The sequence below is a fragment of the Gracilinanus agilis genome, chromosome 6 (genome assembly GCF_016433145.1).
Source record: "Gracilinanus agilis isolate LMUSP501 chromosome 6, AgileGrace, whole genome shotgun sequence".
Lineage (NCBI taxonomy): Eukaryota > Metazoa > Chordata > Mammalia > Didelphimorphia > Didelphidae > Gracilinanus > Gracilinanus agilis.
The window spans coordinates 102,113,613-102,129,791 of NC_058135.1; the positions used below are offsets into that span (position 1 = coordinate 102,113,613).

General features: G+C 34.6%; 1 protein-coding gene across 1 annotated transcript in view; it reads right to left on the reverse strand.

The window, feature by feature from the left end:
- Nucleotides 1–16,179, reverse strand: part of TLL1 (tolloid like 1) — a 281,506-nt gene that overhangs the window by 104,266 nt on the left and 161,061 nt on the right. The window contains exon 9 of the mRNA XM_044681682.1: nt 397–512. Coding sequence (XP_044537617.1) covers nt 397–512 — 116 coding nt within the window. The remainder of the gene's footprint in view (nt 1–396; nt 513–16,179) is intronic.

Below are 16,179 nucleotides of genomic sequence, written 5' to 3' on the forward strand. Positions count from 1 at the left end.
CTCTCTCTCTCTCTCTCTCTCTCTCTCTCTCTCTCTCTCTCTCTCTCTAGTTCTACCAAGGAGCACTCACATTTTGGAAAGTAATCTTATCTCTAAACTAAGTCATAGACAGATTATGTTCTCTGTGATTCAAAGCACAAAGACTTATGTATGTTGACTATTGAAGTGGTAACTGAATAAATAAATGAGTGAATATGAGACATTGCAAGCAAAATCACTACTAGATAATAACTTGGTCATTAATATCTTAATAGAAAATCTATTGTGATTTTCTAAAAGCCTTCAGTCTCCTACTTTAGGAGAATCTTTTAAAAATTATAACATTCATTTTCTAAGAAACTTGTACTACCACACATATGCAACTGAAATAAAATATTCATTTTTTTGTTAAAATACCTTTTCCCCCGGAGTCACAGAAATTCTCCATATACAATGTGTATAGGAAGGATAGCCATTTGGAAATCCCGGAGAAGAAAAGTTGCCAGTAGACTCTTGAAGTGTTTCTCCACATGCTGAAAGAAATAAGATGAGGTAAATGAAGAATATTCCATATGACTCAGGAGGAGAATAGAAGTGCCTTCTTTCTGGTACTCCATTAAATTTTTAATTCACTAATATCATAATAGAAATATAAGGACTTAGAATGGAAATTGTTTTTAAAAATAAAAGTCATTTCCTTTGTAGGATTACTTTCCTTTTTATGCTTTCTGTTACTCAGATATCCTGAGTGATTGCTATAGCCCTACTCTAATTATAATGCCTAATTTTGGTACAGAGATGAACCTGAGAAGGTCCAGTAGGTCTGCCGATGGAATCGAATCTTCAGCAGTACTACCAAACAAGCAAGTAAGGTTTCAGGTCTAAGCTCAGTTCTTTATCCTGTGCTTTTCCAAGCATTATCTTTGGTAAACTCAGAGAGGCTGGTCACCAGAAGGCTCCATGAAGATGAATTACATGGACAGATCAGAACTTGACAAAAATTCAAAATTTCCCCCAGCTCCATATGCTTCTTCTGACCTTCTGTAATGGCATTATTGGTATGTGAGAAGGTAGACAATAAGTACTAAGGCATGGAGGGGTTATGATATACTTTGGTGGAAAAAATCCTCCAAATGAGGCAATCTGGACCCATCAAAATATCAAAAATTTTTAAAAGTATCATTTGACAACTATAAGACAGAATTATAACATTAATTATGTTATGTTATGTTATGTTATGCTTTTTGCATGGAAACATTTTACAAATCATGCCCAAAACTGTTCAAATCAAATAATATTTTTCAAATCCACTCCATGGACCTTCCCAACCTCCTATATTTATTCTTCTTCATATGGATGATAGGATCAAGGTAATAGCTTCTGTAAGGTAATAATGGATAGATAATTGGTCTCAGGGCAGGAAGAGCTTTGTTTAAATCCTGCCCAAACACATATTTACATATTTATAATTTATAGATGAATCATTTAATATATGAGTGTCCCAGACATCTTTCTAAAACTATTCATTAGAAGAAAGAACATTTTCCATATCCAAAGAAAGAACTATGGGAGTAGAAACCCAGAAGAAAAACATATGATTGATCAAATTGTTCGATGGGGATATGATTGGGGATGTAGACTCTAAACCAGTGGTTCCCAAACTTTTTTGGCCTACTGCCCCCTTTACAGAAAAAGTATTACTTAGACCCCTGGAAATTATTTTTTTTAATTTTAATAGCAATTAATAGGAAAGATAAATGTACCCGTGGCCATCACCACCCTCCTGGATTGCTGCGGCACCCACCAGGGGACGGTAGCACCCACTTGGGGAATCATTGCTCTAAACGATCGGTCTATTGCAAATAGTAGTAATATGGAAATAGGTCTTGATCAGTGATACATGTATAACTCAGTGGAATTGCTCATTGGCTACAGGAGCGCGGAGGGAAGAGGGGAGGGAAAGAGCAGGAATCATGCAACCATGGGAAAATACTCTAAATCAATTAATTAAATAAATATATATATTTTTTTAATAATGAAACTCTTCATTAGAGAACATGAATCTACCAGACCATCCACACATCAATGAAATCACAAGTGTGCTATTTTTTAAGAGAATGAGGTTGCAAAGCACTTAGCAGCAATTATTTCATTTGATACTAACAACCATGGGAAAAAGTATTATACATTCACTCATACTCTGATGTTCTGGCTTATGAACATCTTGCTACCCTCCCACGAAATCTCTTTCTCTATGAAGAAAGAATCTATTTGGAGGTTGAAGACAGCATCATTCAGACATATCACGTAATAGAATTCTATCATCGCTGACCTCAGATAATAGCACTGGATACTTAGTTGTAGGACCAAGCAAGTAGCCCATGGAATCAGATGAATGAAGAGTTTGAGGTATTCTGCTTTATAGTCACTTTGCTTTCCCCCTTTTCCCAATTTGTACTATGCAATGTCAAAGCTTCTCCTTGGCTGAAAATCCAGTTCCTGGAACATAACCTCACCTATAAACACATCCATTGGATCAGCCTTCTCAGTTTCCACAGTCATATCACCCTGTAGCCACCCTCTGGAATATTAATACTGTAATATGCCAACCCCCCAAAGCCAATAAAATTTTAGGCATGGAATATATCAATCTAGATGGTGGCATTGGTATAATCTATCTTGATCTGAATTACATTTAGTGTACCATGCTTAGATATGGGCACTACACTTCAGAAAAGACACAGATAAGCTATTAAACAGTGGCATTCAATATGAAGAGCCATGGCCTGGCCAGATGTCAAGAAGTCTGAACTCCATTCATCAGAGGGTGGTAACATGAGGCCATCTTGCCTTTGCTGTGATAACCAATAGTGGGGCATGGCAACCACAGAATTCTTTACCATTAAAAACTATGGGTCTCCATCTACTGTGTTAGCTCCCTACCATATCCCTCCTAAGTGTGGGATGTTCCCTCAGAAAGGTGGCAATCTAAATTAGACCTCACTCAAAGCAGTTCTAAAAGTGTCATTAAGAAAATTCAGCCCCCAAACTGGCCACCTCCTGGTGACAATGAGTGTCTCATAGATTGTACGCACTGTATTAGGAGAAAGTGATGAAAAAAAGTTCCCCTTCTTTCTTTTCATTTGCTTATGAAAGTTAGAGCCAAATGAGTTAGACAGGAACAACAGACATGTCTGAAGAATGATCTAAATGTCGGATAAGCATTACACTATCTTCCCTAAAATCCACCTAACTTTAGTATTTCCCTATTACTGTGAGGGTACCATCATCCCTCATCACTCAGCTTTTGACAAACTCTGTATCATTTTGGACTGCTTTCTCTCATCCTATATCCACATACTCAAATGGCTATCAAATCTGATTCTTTCTCAGTAACATTTCTACTATCTGTTATGTTCTTGCTTCTTTCCTAGCCATCATCCTAGTTCATGTCCTCTCCCCTGAGCTATATTGGCTCCCCTGAATCAAATTTCTCCCTCATCTAATCTCTCCCTTACATGGCTACCAAAGAGATTTTTCCTGAAGGGAAGGTCTGATCATAGGACTGCCATGCTCATCAAAATCTAGTGGCTCCCTAGTACCTCTAGGATCAAGTATTATTTCATCCTTATTGCAAACTTTTATGTAATATAACAATATAGGTAGCTAGATGGCATAGTGGATAGAATACTGAGATTGGAGTTTGGAAAATTAATCTTCCTGAGTTCAAGTATAGCCAAAGTCACTTACAAGCTGTGTGACCCTAGGTAAGTCACTTCACCCTGTTTGCCTCAGTTTCCTCATTTGTAAAATGACCTAGAGAAGGAAATTGCAAACTACTTCAATACCTCTACTAAGAAAACCCTATATGAGGTCATAAAGAGTTTTATATGACTGAAAAATGATTTTAAAAAGACACAATAACATAATGTTACGTGAAATTACATATTAAAGAGTACCACTGATGTACAAAATATAGTAAAAAGTATATATGAACACAATAGGGGTTCACACGCATATTTTTAATGAAATGAATACACAATCTGAAACTCAGAAACCACTGCTAGAGATCACCCAGGAAATGTTAACAGGAGTGATAATCTTGACATCAACATAGTTATGCCTTTATAAGTACTTTACCATGTGATAATCCTATGTTAAATATTTTCTTGGACTTAAAACATGGGAGTTATCTTTTCTAAGTGTAAGACTATAAGCACAGGAGACTGAGGCAATCCATTTAGGCTGCCTGTCCCAACCACTGAAATAACAGTAAATTATTTTCACTATTCCCAAAGTGTGCTGGGTACAAGGGAGAGAAATCAAATCTAAATTGGTTGTGTGTGTGTGTGTGTGTGTGTGTGTGTGTGTGTGTGTGTGTGTGTGTTGAACTAAAAAAATGAATACCTTGTGCTGGTGCTGTCAACAAGATTATATATCATGAAAATGACTTTATGAGACATGGCACCCAACCTTCAGTGTCCATTGGAGAAACAGAAGGAGCTTTAATATATTCCAGTGTTTATAGAGGAGGAAGCTAAGGCTCAAAATAGTTGAGCCTTGCTGAAGGTCAGATAGCTAATAAATGGTCAAGCCTATTTGAAACAATGCCACACTGAAACATGTACTGTCCTGGAATGAAGAACTTTGCATTCTCCTCTAAACTGTGGCACTAACTGGCTCAAATAATTGAGCAAATTATTTAACTTCTCTGGGCTTTGATCTCTTCATTTGTGACATGAGGAATTTGGAACAATTTCTTAAGTCAGAAGTATCAAATGTGCAGCCCCACAACACTCCTGAGCTCAATGAAGGAACCTGACAAAAATGATTTGATGTACTTGAGGAATGTTTAACAGGAAATATTAGAATACAATAAAATATAGATAATGCTAACATGTGCTTTTCTTAATCAATATGTGGCCCATATGTATAAATTAGTGGACTCTTTCTATTAAATTTTTACAAATCATTGTTAAATTATGATCTGTATCACTTCTTCCACAGTCGTCCTTTCATCACTCTTGGGGTTCTTTCTGATCTCTTGATTGATGTCTGCCTTTTTATAGTCAATAGTGGGGGCAGCTAGGTAGCACAGTGGATGGATCACCAAGGATAGAGTCAAAAGGACCAGGGTTCAAATCTAGCTTCAGATACTTCCTGTGTGACCTGAGGTAAGTCATTTAACCTTGGTTGCCTACCTCTTGCAATTTTCTTGGAACTGATACCAAGACAGAACATAAGAATTTTTTAAAAAATTGATAATAATGGATAAATATTTATCAAGGGCCTACTATGTGTCAGGCACTATGCCAAGTACTTGGGATACAAAAAGAAAAGTAAAAAGAAAGTCCTTACTCCTGGAAACAAAGGGAACAGCAGATAAGAAATAAAAGTTGGCTATCTGGAAATTCTAAGCCCTCTATAAAAGGGAGGCTTTTGGAGGAGCTCCGTTTTCAGGAAAAGCCCCAGCTATGATTCCTTCATTTCTGATTCTCTAGCTAGTTTTCCCTCTCCCACACTTTCTTTCTTTTCCCTCCATTATTTTAACAACCACCTTCCCTCTAGTTCTGGAAGCATAGTTCTTATATCATCATAATTTTCTGAAATAAAATACCCTTCCTTGGCCAGCATTCTCTTTTGTATAACATATCTCCCATTAGAATATAAGTTTTCTGAGGACAGAAACTATATTTTATTTTGTATTTGTATTTGTTCTCTTAGTCCTTTGATTGGCATATAGTACACACTTAATAAATCCTTTTTCATTTATTCACCAAAAAGGAGGTGGCTAATAAAGTATTTTTCTAAGGTCTTGTCAACTACATAAGACTATTACTATAGCTATAAATAACAACAAATGTGGCAAAATTTTAATAAGTATTTAAGAAAAAGCACAAAAATATCACCAAAAATGAAATTCATCCCCCTGATACAAATGAGTTTCAAATAAACAAACAACAAACTAAGAATATGGTAAGACTCACAAAGATGGATATTTCAAATGTCTGTATTTTAAAGATTTCTATTTGTCAGAAATTTCCTATGAATCATATAACTAAGTAGGGCATGCCTAGTGTAATGCAAGGATGCAACAGAGGCTTTTGCTCTTGGAAGAGTCAACTGTAAACAGCCCTGGCTGTTAAGTCTTAGAATCTACACAAAAGTTCAGTTGGAACCTGAGGCTTGAAGAGAGCTACACTAGTAACTCTCTCCTTTCTAAGTATGTCCACTTTCTTCTCAGCATTGTGGTGAGAAAACAATTCTTTCAGTAATTTCAGTTGAGTGCATCTCCATGGCTACCTGATTTGAGTGATGGACTGTGCAAGTAAATATTCAATAGACAAATCATAACTGAATAATTCAATCAAAAGGTTTGGCTGGAGCATGCAATGAGTTCTAAACTCTATTGAACTGTAGCTATCATCATCATTGTCATTATCAAGTGGGATCCCCACATTTTTTACATTATCTTTTTGACCTTCATGCAACAGGTTTTTTTTATCTGCTGATTTTGCAAGTATGATTTGGAAGAAGAAAATATGAGACTGCTTTCTTGACAATGTAATCAAAGCTGCGATATTTTGAAATTACATAGCTATAGCTCCCAGCAGGTGAACCCTCTTTGTCTCATCAAAACCTCAATGAATTATAAATGATCTAAAAAAATCTTTAGTTAAAAAGAGAAGAGAAAGAGATAACATTGAAAATATAAAGTACAGGGGTAGAGAACCTACCTTTGAATTGTGCCTGGTGTAATCATAAATGAATGAAAAAATATTATACACATAAAATATTAGCTATAACATAGAAAAAATATGGATTCTGATGAACGGAACATCTACAGAATAAATAGATAATAATTAAATCAAAACAACACAATGTTGAGGCTCATCACATTCCTAGAAGCATTTAAAACTCAGTAGATATTTAGTAAATGTTAAATAATAAAAATTTCTGGAGAAATAGGAAATGAATGAGATCTTATTTATGAAAACAATGTTCTTCTAAGCAGAAGTATCTTCTCTCTTACTGCCTCCACTTTCAATGCTAAATAATTATTTAAACATAAATGTAGTTCAGTAAAAACACTATATCTATAATTAATAGGAGTCTAAAAATAAACTCTGAATGAACAAGAGCCTCCACCAAGTACAAATAATGGACTGGATTTCCCCAAAGCTGAATACTGTGAAATTGAGGCAAAATGGTCTGTCAGTCTCAAAAGGAAAAAATAGTGCTTAAGAAAAAATCCTTTAATTAAAATTTGTAGAAATAGGAATTTTATAAATGCATTTGTAAAATCTGCTTTTGAATACTTGCATAAAAACCTGAAAAGACATGAACAGATTCAAAGAGAAGTGAACAGAACCAGGAGAACATAGTACAAAGTAATGACAGTATTATTCAATGATCAACTCTGAATGACATTGTATTCTCAGGAATACAATGACTCAAGACAATTCTGAAGGACTCATGATGAAAGTTGCTATCTTCTTCCAGAGAGAGAGCTGATGAAGGCTGAATGTAGATCAAAGTATATTTTCTTTTTTTTTTTTTTACTTTATTTTCAGGGGTCTTTTTCCCTATGTGATTTCTTTCATAACATGGCTAAAATAGAAATGTTTTTATGAGTGTACATGTATAAACTATATAAAATTGCCTGCCTTAACAATGAGGGAGGAAGACAAGAGGGAAAGAAAAAATTTGAAACCAACTTAAAACAAATAAATATTTAAAATCTATTAATGTAATTAGAAAAAATATTATGACAAATTAAATACATGCTTATAAATATGTATGCACATAGAAACTCACAAACATATATGTATATATGCCAGTTATTCTGAGAAAATTTTTAAATCCCAGGTTCAGTCTCCTAACACTCAGCATGTGTAAGAGGTACTTCACTGGCAAGTATAGAGAATTTAATATACAAATTAAAAATGACTTATTGCAAAACTACTATTGCTACTGCTGCTGCTGCTGCTATTGCTACTATTACTACTACTGCTATCACCACTATTATTACCACTTACCCTCTCCTGCTCTCTCTGTCACATACACACATACACATTCACACACAAAATAAACATGTTTCCAAAGTCAACAAGTCAATTCTTGTTTATTTTGGGGATAATTTATGGCATACTTTAAATCCTTCTTGGTAGGTTTTCTCTAAACCTCAAGATACTTCCAGGCCACGTTGACCTTTTTCTTAGTCATTGTGGGCTTGGGAAATACAAACACACTTTAGCATTAGATTAATGAAAAAAGAATTAGCATAGTAATACTGTTGTTACAATAACTATATAATTACACCTCAAGAGAACTGGTGAAGTGAAAAGATTGACATAGATGGAGTCATAGAACCTAGTTTCAAATTGTAGCTTTCACATTTGAGTGTAACTCTGAACAAGTCATTTAAGTTCTCTAGTTTTTCCTTTCTCATCCTTTGGAATGAAATGGTTGGTGAAAATAAAAAATGGGCAAGAAAAAAACACTGAAAAACTGCAGAAGTCTAATCAATTCACTGACCAAAAATGACTTCAAAAGACTAATGAAGAGTAAACTTCTCAATTCTCAAAAGACAAGTTTTAGATCAGAGTTGCAAATGAGAGATAATCTTTCAGATTCAGCCTATGTGCTGATTTGTTTAAATTGTGGGTTTGTTTTTGTAACCATGGAGGGCTTGGGGTGAAAACCCAAAAAACTAGGAAGGAAGGAAGAGAAGAAAAGAGGGATGAAGGAGGGAGGGAGGGAGGAAGAAAGGAAGATACAAGGAAACATTTCAAAAAATATACAGATGAAAAAACATCAGAAAGAATGTTGAAAGGTGACTTGGAGAATCTAAAGAATTGTCTAGAACACTGAGAAGTTACATCGTAGTTATATAGTCAGATATATTACAAGTGGTACTTGAAATCAGGTTTTTCTGTCTTCAAGGCTAATTCTCAATTCACTATATCATGCTAACTCAGATGTACACAGGCTAAAAAACAAATGTGTCAGTAGCTGTTGATTTTTTAAAATTACCTTTTTCATAACAATAAAATATTTGCTTTTTTCCAAGGCCAAAAATGACATTAAAATGTTAGCCTAGATCATCTCTATGATTTTTCTAGCTCTAAGTGGGTGTTTATTAAAAAAATCATAAGTAGATTCTCTACTTTTGATGCTATGGTCATCTATAAAACAAGGACAACTGGTAATAGGTTGTGCTTCATTTTTAACAAATTCTCTCACTTTCCCAAGTGATTTCCCCCCCCCCACAAACTTACATAGAAGAAAAATGAAGCCTACACAAGAAGGGTTTGAAGGGAGAATTGGATGAAGATAAACTGTGGCAAAGTAAAGCAAAAAAACAAAACTTGTGTCCTTGAATCTCATTCTCTTGTTTCATAAAGAGAAATCAATTTCCTGGTACAAGATGAAATATTTCTCCTGTACACTAGAGATTTCCTAAAGGAATCAAATATATAAAATACAGGACTAATCCAAAGATTTTTTTAGGAACACAGATTTGAAGCAAGAGGGATTTGGGGAAACTTTGGGAAGTTAAATAATAAATTACCTAGCTAATTTCTTCAATTATTCAACTCACTTTGCACATGTAAAAACTTCCTTAAGGAGAAAAATAAATCATGGCATTCAGTGAATTTCTGTTATATAGAATATGTACTGTGAGACAAAAGGCAAAGACTCTGAGATAATTTTAATTAAAAATATAAATAATTATTGTTTGTTCACAAATCATATTTAAGAAATTTAAACGTTGCCCTAGGACCATAGAAACATGGCAAACAAATTTAAAAGAGCAAAAATAATAAATGCAAACTTTCCAAATCATAATGTAATAAAAATAATAATTAGTAATGGTACATGGAAAGGCAAATAAAAAATTAATTAGAAACTAAATAATATGATTCTCCAAAATCGGTTAAAGAACAAATAATAGAAACAATTAATGATTTCATAGAAGAGAATGACAATGATGAGACATCCTACCAAAATATGTAGGATGCAGCCAAATCAGTACTCAGTGGGAAATTTATATCCTTGAGTGCATATATTAACAAATTACAGAGGGCAAAGATCAATGAATTGAGCATGCAAATCAAAAAACTAGAAAGCAAATAAATTAAAAATCCCCACATGAAAACTAAATTAAAGATCATAAAAATTAAAGGAGAAATTAATAAAATTGAAAGTAAAAGAACTATTGAATTAATAAATAGCACCAGAAGCTGGTACTTTGAAAAAACAAATAAAATGACAAACTACTGGTTAATGTAATAAAAAAATGTGTGGAAAGGAAAATTGAATCAAGCTTTTGGCACTTTGGCTCACTGAGATGGATGGAGACAGTGGTTCAAATGTGATAGGGGGGCAGTGACATTTGTAATGGGAGAAGAGAATTATGGTAAAAATGTAACTGAAAGTGCTTTTGCCTTCTGAACTCTGTCAAGTGAGGAGCAAAGTCCTGGAGCTCTAGATTCCCACCTGTGGAAAAGCCTTGCCCAGAAGAGAAAGAAGGTTCCTGTAGTTAGAGAGCCTCCATTAGAGGGAGAATGAACAACTACAGCTGCCGAAAATGGGCTGATTCTTTAACTTCAGGGGGTCACCCTGAAGATCCTTTCCCTCCCTTGACCTTCCCAAGAAGGACATTTGCCACTGGCTAAGGTAGGAGAGAGAGGCTTTAATTAGATAGGAAAAAGGATAGTTAAGTTGGAGCTGAGCCACCTTGGCTCAGCTGAAGAAGATAAGAAACCCCAAATAGGGTCTCCTCTACCCTCTAACCCAGTGGTTCCCAAAGTGAGTGCCACCGCCCCCTGGTGGGTGCAACAGTGATGTAGGAGAGCGGTGATGGCCACAGGTACATTTATCTTTACTATTAGTTACTATTACAATTTAAAAAATAATTTCCAGGGGGCTAAGTAATATTTTTTTCTGGAAAGGGGGCAGTAGGTCAAAAAAGTTTGGGAACCACTGCTCTAACCTATCCCCTCTTTGATTCCTCTATCCTCTCCCTTCTCCAGCTACCTTGCTCATCTACAAAATAAATTACTTAGCAGTGAGATCAAGGAGAAGTCATTACACAAGGCAAAGAGGTGAAAAGGGCTTTGAGCAGCTGCTTTGCTCAGACTCCATTTTGAGTGAGACCCTCTGAAGTGCTGACATTGACCATGGGGAGGTTTCTTAATCAACCAGCATTTCCACCCACCTCTCCAAATAGGAAATCCTTCCCTTTAGCATCCAGGGCCAGCTCCCATTCTATGGATGTCCAGCATTCCAGAGAAACCTCCTCTGTTGTCTTTAGAAAATGTAGAGGGGAGTAGACAGACATTCATTCCAGGTCTGTCACTCTTTCCAATTTCAAACCCTCTTCAATATATAGCTATATTTTTAAAAAGGAAAGAAGATTGAAGGTATCAAAGATGAAAAGGGAGACCTCACCTCTAATGAAGAGGAAATCAAGGCAATCATTAAAAACTATTTTGCCCAATTATATGGCAATAAATATAGCAATCTAGGTAATACAGATGAATATTTACAAAAATATAAATTGCCTAGATTAACAGCAGAAGAAATAGAATACCTAAATAATACCATCTCAGAAAAAGAAATTGAACAAGCCATCAAAGAATTCCCTAAGAAAAAATCCCCAGGATCAGATGGATTCACAAATGAATTCTATCAAACCTTCAAAGAACAACTAATCCCAATACTATCCAAATTATTTGTCATAATAAGCAAAGAAGGAGTCCTACCAAACTCATTTTATGACAAAAATATAGTACTGACCCCAAAGCCAGGTAGATCAAAAACAGAGAAAGAAAACTGTATACCAATCTCCCTAAAGAACATAGATGCAAAAATCTTAAATAGAATACTAGTAAGAAGACACTAGCAAGTGATGATGAGGGTTATCTATCATGATCAGGTGGGATTTATACCAAGAATGCAAAGATGGTTCAATATTAGAAAAACCATTCATATAATCGATGATATCAACAAGCTAACAAACAAAAATCACATGTTTATCTCAATAGATGCTGAAAAAGCATTTGACAAAAAACAACACTTATTCCTACTGAAAACACTAGAAAGTATAGGAATAGGACATTTCTTAAAAATAATCAACTGTCTATATCTAAAACCATCTTCAAGCATCATCTGCAATGGGGATAAATTAAAAGCTTTCCCAATAAGATCAGGAGTGAAATAAGGATGTCCATTGTCACCTCTATTATTTAACATTGTACTAGAAACACTAGCATTACCAATTAGAGAAGAAAAAGAAATTGAAGGTACTAAAATAGGTGATGAGAAGACCAAGTTATTACTCTTTGCAGATGATATGATAGTCTACTTAAAAAAATCCTAGAGAACCAACTAAAAGGCTAGTGGAAATAATCAACAACTTTAGCAAAGTGGAAGGATACAAAATAAATGCACATAAATCATCAGCATTTCTATATATTTTCAACACATCTCAGCTGCAAGAGTTAGAAAAAGAAACACCATTAAAAATTACCCTAGACAATATAAAATACTTAAGATTCTATCAATCAAAACAAACACAGGAATTATACAAACACAACTACAAAATACTTTCCAAACAATCAAAACTAGAACTAAACAATTGGAAAAACATTGAGTGCTCATGGGTAGGACGAGCTAACATAGCCATTCTACCCAAATTAATTTACTTATTTAGTGCCATACCTATCAAATTACCAATAAACTTTTTTTACTGAATTAGAATAAGCTATAATAAAGTTTGTTTGGAAGAACAAAAGATCAAGAATATCAAGGGAAATAATGAAAAAAAAATGAAGGAAGGTGGCCTATCAGTCCCAGATCTTAAACTGTACTATAAAACAGTGGTCATCAAAACAATATGGTACTGGCTAAGAGACAGAAGGGAGAAAGAAGGGAGGATCCGTGGAATAGACTTGGGGAAAGTGACCTCAGCAAGACTGTCTATGATAAACCCAAAGAACCCAGCTTTTTGGATAAAAATGCACTATTTGTCAAAAATTGCTGGGAAAATGGAAAAAAGTATGGTAGAGATTAGGTCTAGATCAAGATATCACATCCTAAACCGAGATAAATTCAGAATGGGGGAATGACATGAATATAAAGAAGGAAACTATAAGTAAATTAGGTGAACACATAATAGTATGCTTGTTAGATATCTGTGAAAGGAAAGATTTTAAAATCAAGCAAAAGTTAGAAAAAATTACAAAATGTAAAATAAATAATTTTGATTACATTAAATTAAAAAGGTTTTGTACAAACAAAACCAATACAACCAAAATTAAATGGTAATCAACAAATTGGGAAAAAATCTTTATAACAAAAAACTCTGACAAAGGTCTAATTACTCAAATATATCAGGAGCTAAATCAATTGTACAAAAAATCAAGCCATTCCTTAATTGATAAATGGGCAAGAGACATAAATAGGCAATTTTCAGATAAAGAAATCAAAACTATCAATAAGCATGTGAAAAAGTGTTCTAAATCTCTAATAATTAGAGAAATGCAAATCAAAACTCTGAGGTATCACCTCACACTTAGCAGATTGGCTAAAATGATAGCAGGGGAGAGTAATGAATGCTGGAGGAGATGTGGCAAAATTGGGACATTAATCGTGGAGTTGTGAATTGATCCAACCATTCTGGATGGCAATTTCGAACTATGCCAATAGGGTGCTAAAATACTGCTTGCTCTTTGATCCAGCCATATGTCTGCTGGGTTTATACCCCAAAGAGATAATAAGGAAAAAGACTTGTACCAAAACATTTATAGCGGAGCTCTTGGTGGTGGCAAAAAATTGGAAATGAGATAATGTCCTTCGATTGGGGAATGGCTGAACAAATTGTGGTATCTGCTGGTGATGGAATACTATTGGGCTCAAAGGAATAATCAGTGGTTCCCAAACTTTTTTGGCCTACCACCCCCTTTCCAGAAAAAATATTACTTAGCCCAATGGAAATTAATGTTTTTAAAATTTTGATAGCAATTAATAGGAAAGATAAATGCACCTGTGGCCATCACTGCCACTTGGATTACTGAAGCAGCCACCAGGGGGAGGTAGCGCCCACTTTGGGAATCACTGAATTAAATGGAGGAATTCCATGTGAACTGGAATGACCTCCAGAAATTGATGCAGAGTGAAAGGAGCAGATCCAGGAAAACATTTTACACAGAGACTGATATGCTGTGGCAAAATCAAACATAACGAACTTCTCTACTAGCAGCAATGCAATGATCCAAGACAATTCTGAGGGAATTATGAAAAAGAATGCTATTCACATTCAAAGGAAGAACTATGAGAGTAGAAACACAGAAGAAAAACAACTGTTTGAACACATAGATTGACGCAATTATGATTTGGAATGTAGACTCTAAACTATCACCCTAGTGCAACTATCAATAATATGGAAATAGGTCTTGATCAATAACGCATGTAAAACCCAGTGGAAGTGGAAGTAGGCTATGGGGAAAAGGGGTGGTGGAGGGGAGAGAAAGAACATGAATCATGTAGCCATGGAAAATTTTTCTAACCAAATAAAAATAAATTTAAATTTAAAAAATTAAATTAAATAAAAAATAAAAGTTGCTGTAGGATCTGGCTTTTTCCATGTTGCCAAGGAGGATTGGATTTCTTTTCCCTCTCAAGGTCCTGAAGTAGTCTGATAGAATAAATATGCATTCTTTTAATTAAACAATCATCATCCTCAAGATTAAAAAAAGATCCATTGATTTCCCAAAGTAGTGAGAACACTATATCGATTCAAGTCACTAATAAAAACTTGTTATGAATTGTGTATAAGAAAAGTTTAAATGTAGAGTACATCAAATTCTCAAATACATGGTTTTTCATGTCTTAAAGAGTTTTTTTCTTCTTTACTATGTATATTTCTGCTTTACACAACAATTTTTCAATAAGAAAATGCTAATATTTTTACCATATTAAATTCCAAATCCAATCAATTTCATCCCTTCTCTTTTCTCTTTCTTTGGGAATAAAGAACATATATGGACAAGTAATAGAGTCTCTCACTTGTCATTATTCAACAACCATGTATTTATTAAATGATTACTAGATGCCAGGGACTTTATTCCTAGTGTAAAATCCCTGTCCTTTTCTTCAAGGAGTTCATATTTTAATGAGGGAGACAAAATGTAAATAACTACATATATGATGTATCTGTCATATTAAGAATAGTTATAGTATTATATATAAACATATAGTGTATATTAAAACTAGATGAAAAGTAATTTCAGAGGAAAGGGCCTGTGGTGGGTGCTTTGGGAAGGAGCAAAGGTCTCCTGTAGAAAGTGGGATCTGAACTGTCTTAATTAAATCCAAGGAAACTAAGAGGCAAAGGTGAGGAGAGATGAAATTTTGGGGATGTTGGACAGCTATTATGAAGATATTCATAAGATGTAAGAGTATCAAATTGGCTGATGTAGCCATATCATAGAGTTCATGGAAAGAAGTAAATTGAAAGAAAATTGGAAAGGAAGGGAGTTACTAGGTTATGAAGGATTTAAATGGAAGATAGTTCTTTCCAAAGAACATAGTGTCACTTCCACCAGCCTTATTGTTAGCAATGCTTCCTCAGACCCATTTGACTTCATTATCCTGGTTTATAATTCTAGATGTCTCTAGATCCCATCATTAAGGTTATCAAAAGATATTAAGAGCTTTCTTGTCTAGTTCTATACATTCTTGCCAACACTCTTAATTTCTTCTGCATCTGTTAAGTCCCTACCATTTTGGTATTTTATCATGGCCATTTTTGCATGAAATGTTCCCTTGATATCTCCAATTTCCTGGAAGAGATCTCTTGTCTTTCCCATTGTATTATTTCCTTCTATTTCTTTTCATTGTTCATTTGCTATTTTGTGGAATTCTGTATTCAGTTGAGTATATCTTTTCACTTTTGCTTTCTTTCCTCAGATTGGTAATGCCTACCCTGGCAGTCATTTTGCTTTCTTACACTTCTTTTTCATCGAGGGTTGTTTTTTTTGTTGTTATTGCTGTCTCCTATACAATATTGTGAACTTATGCTCATTGTTTTTCAGGCACTCTCACAGATCTAATACATTAAATGTATTCATCATTTTGACTTCATATTTAGGTCATGTCTCTAGGGTTTGAAGGTTTTCTCTACTCTCTTCA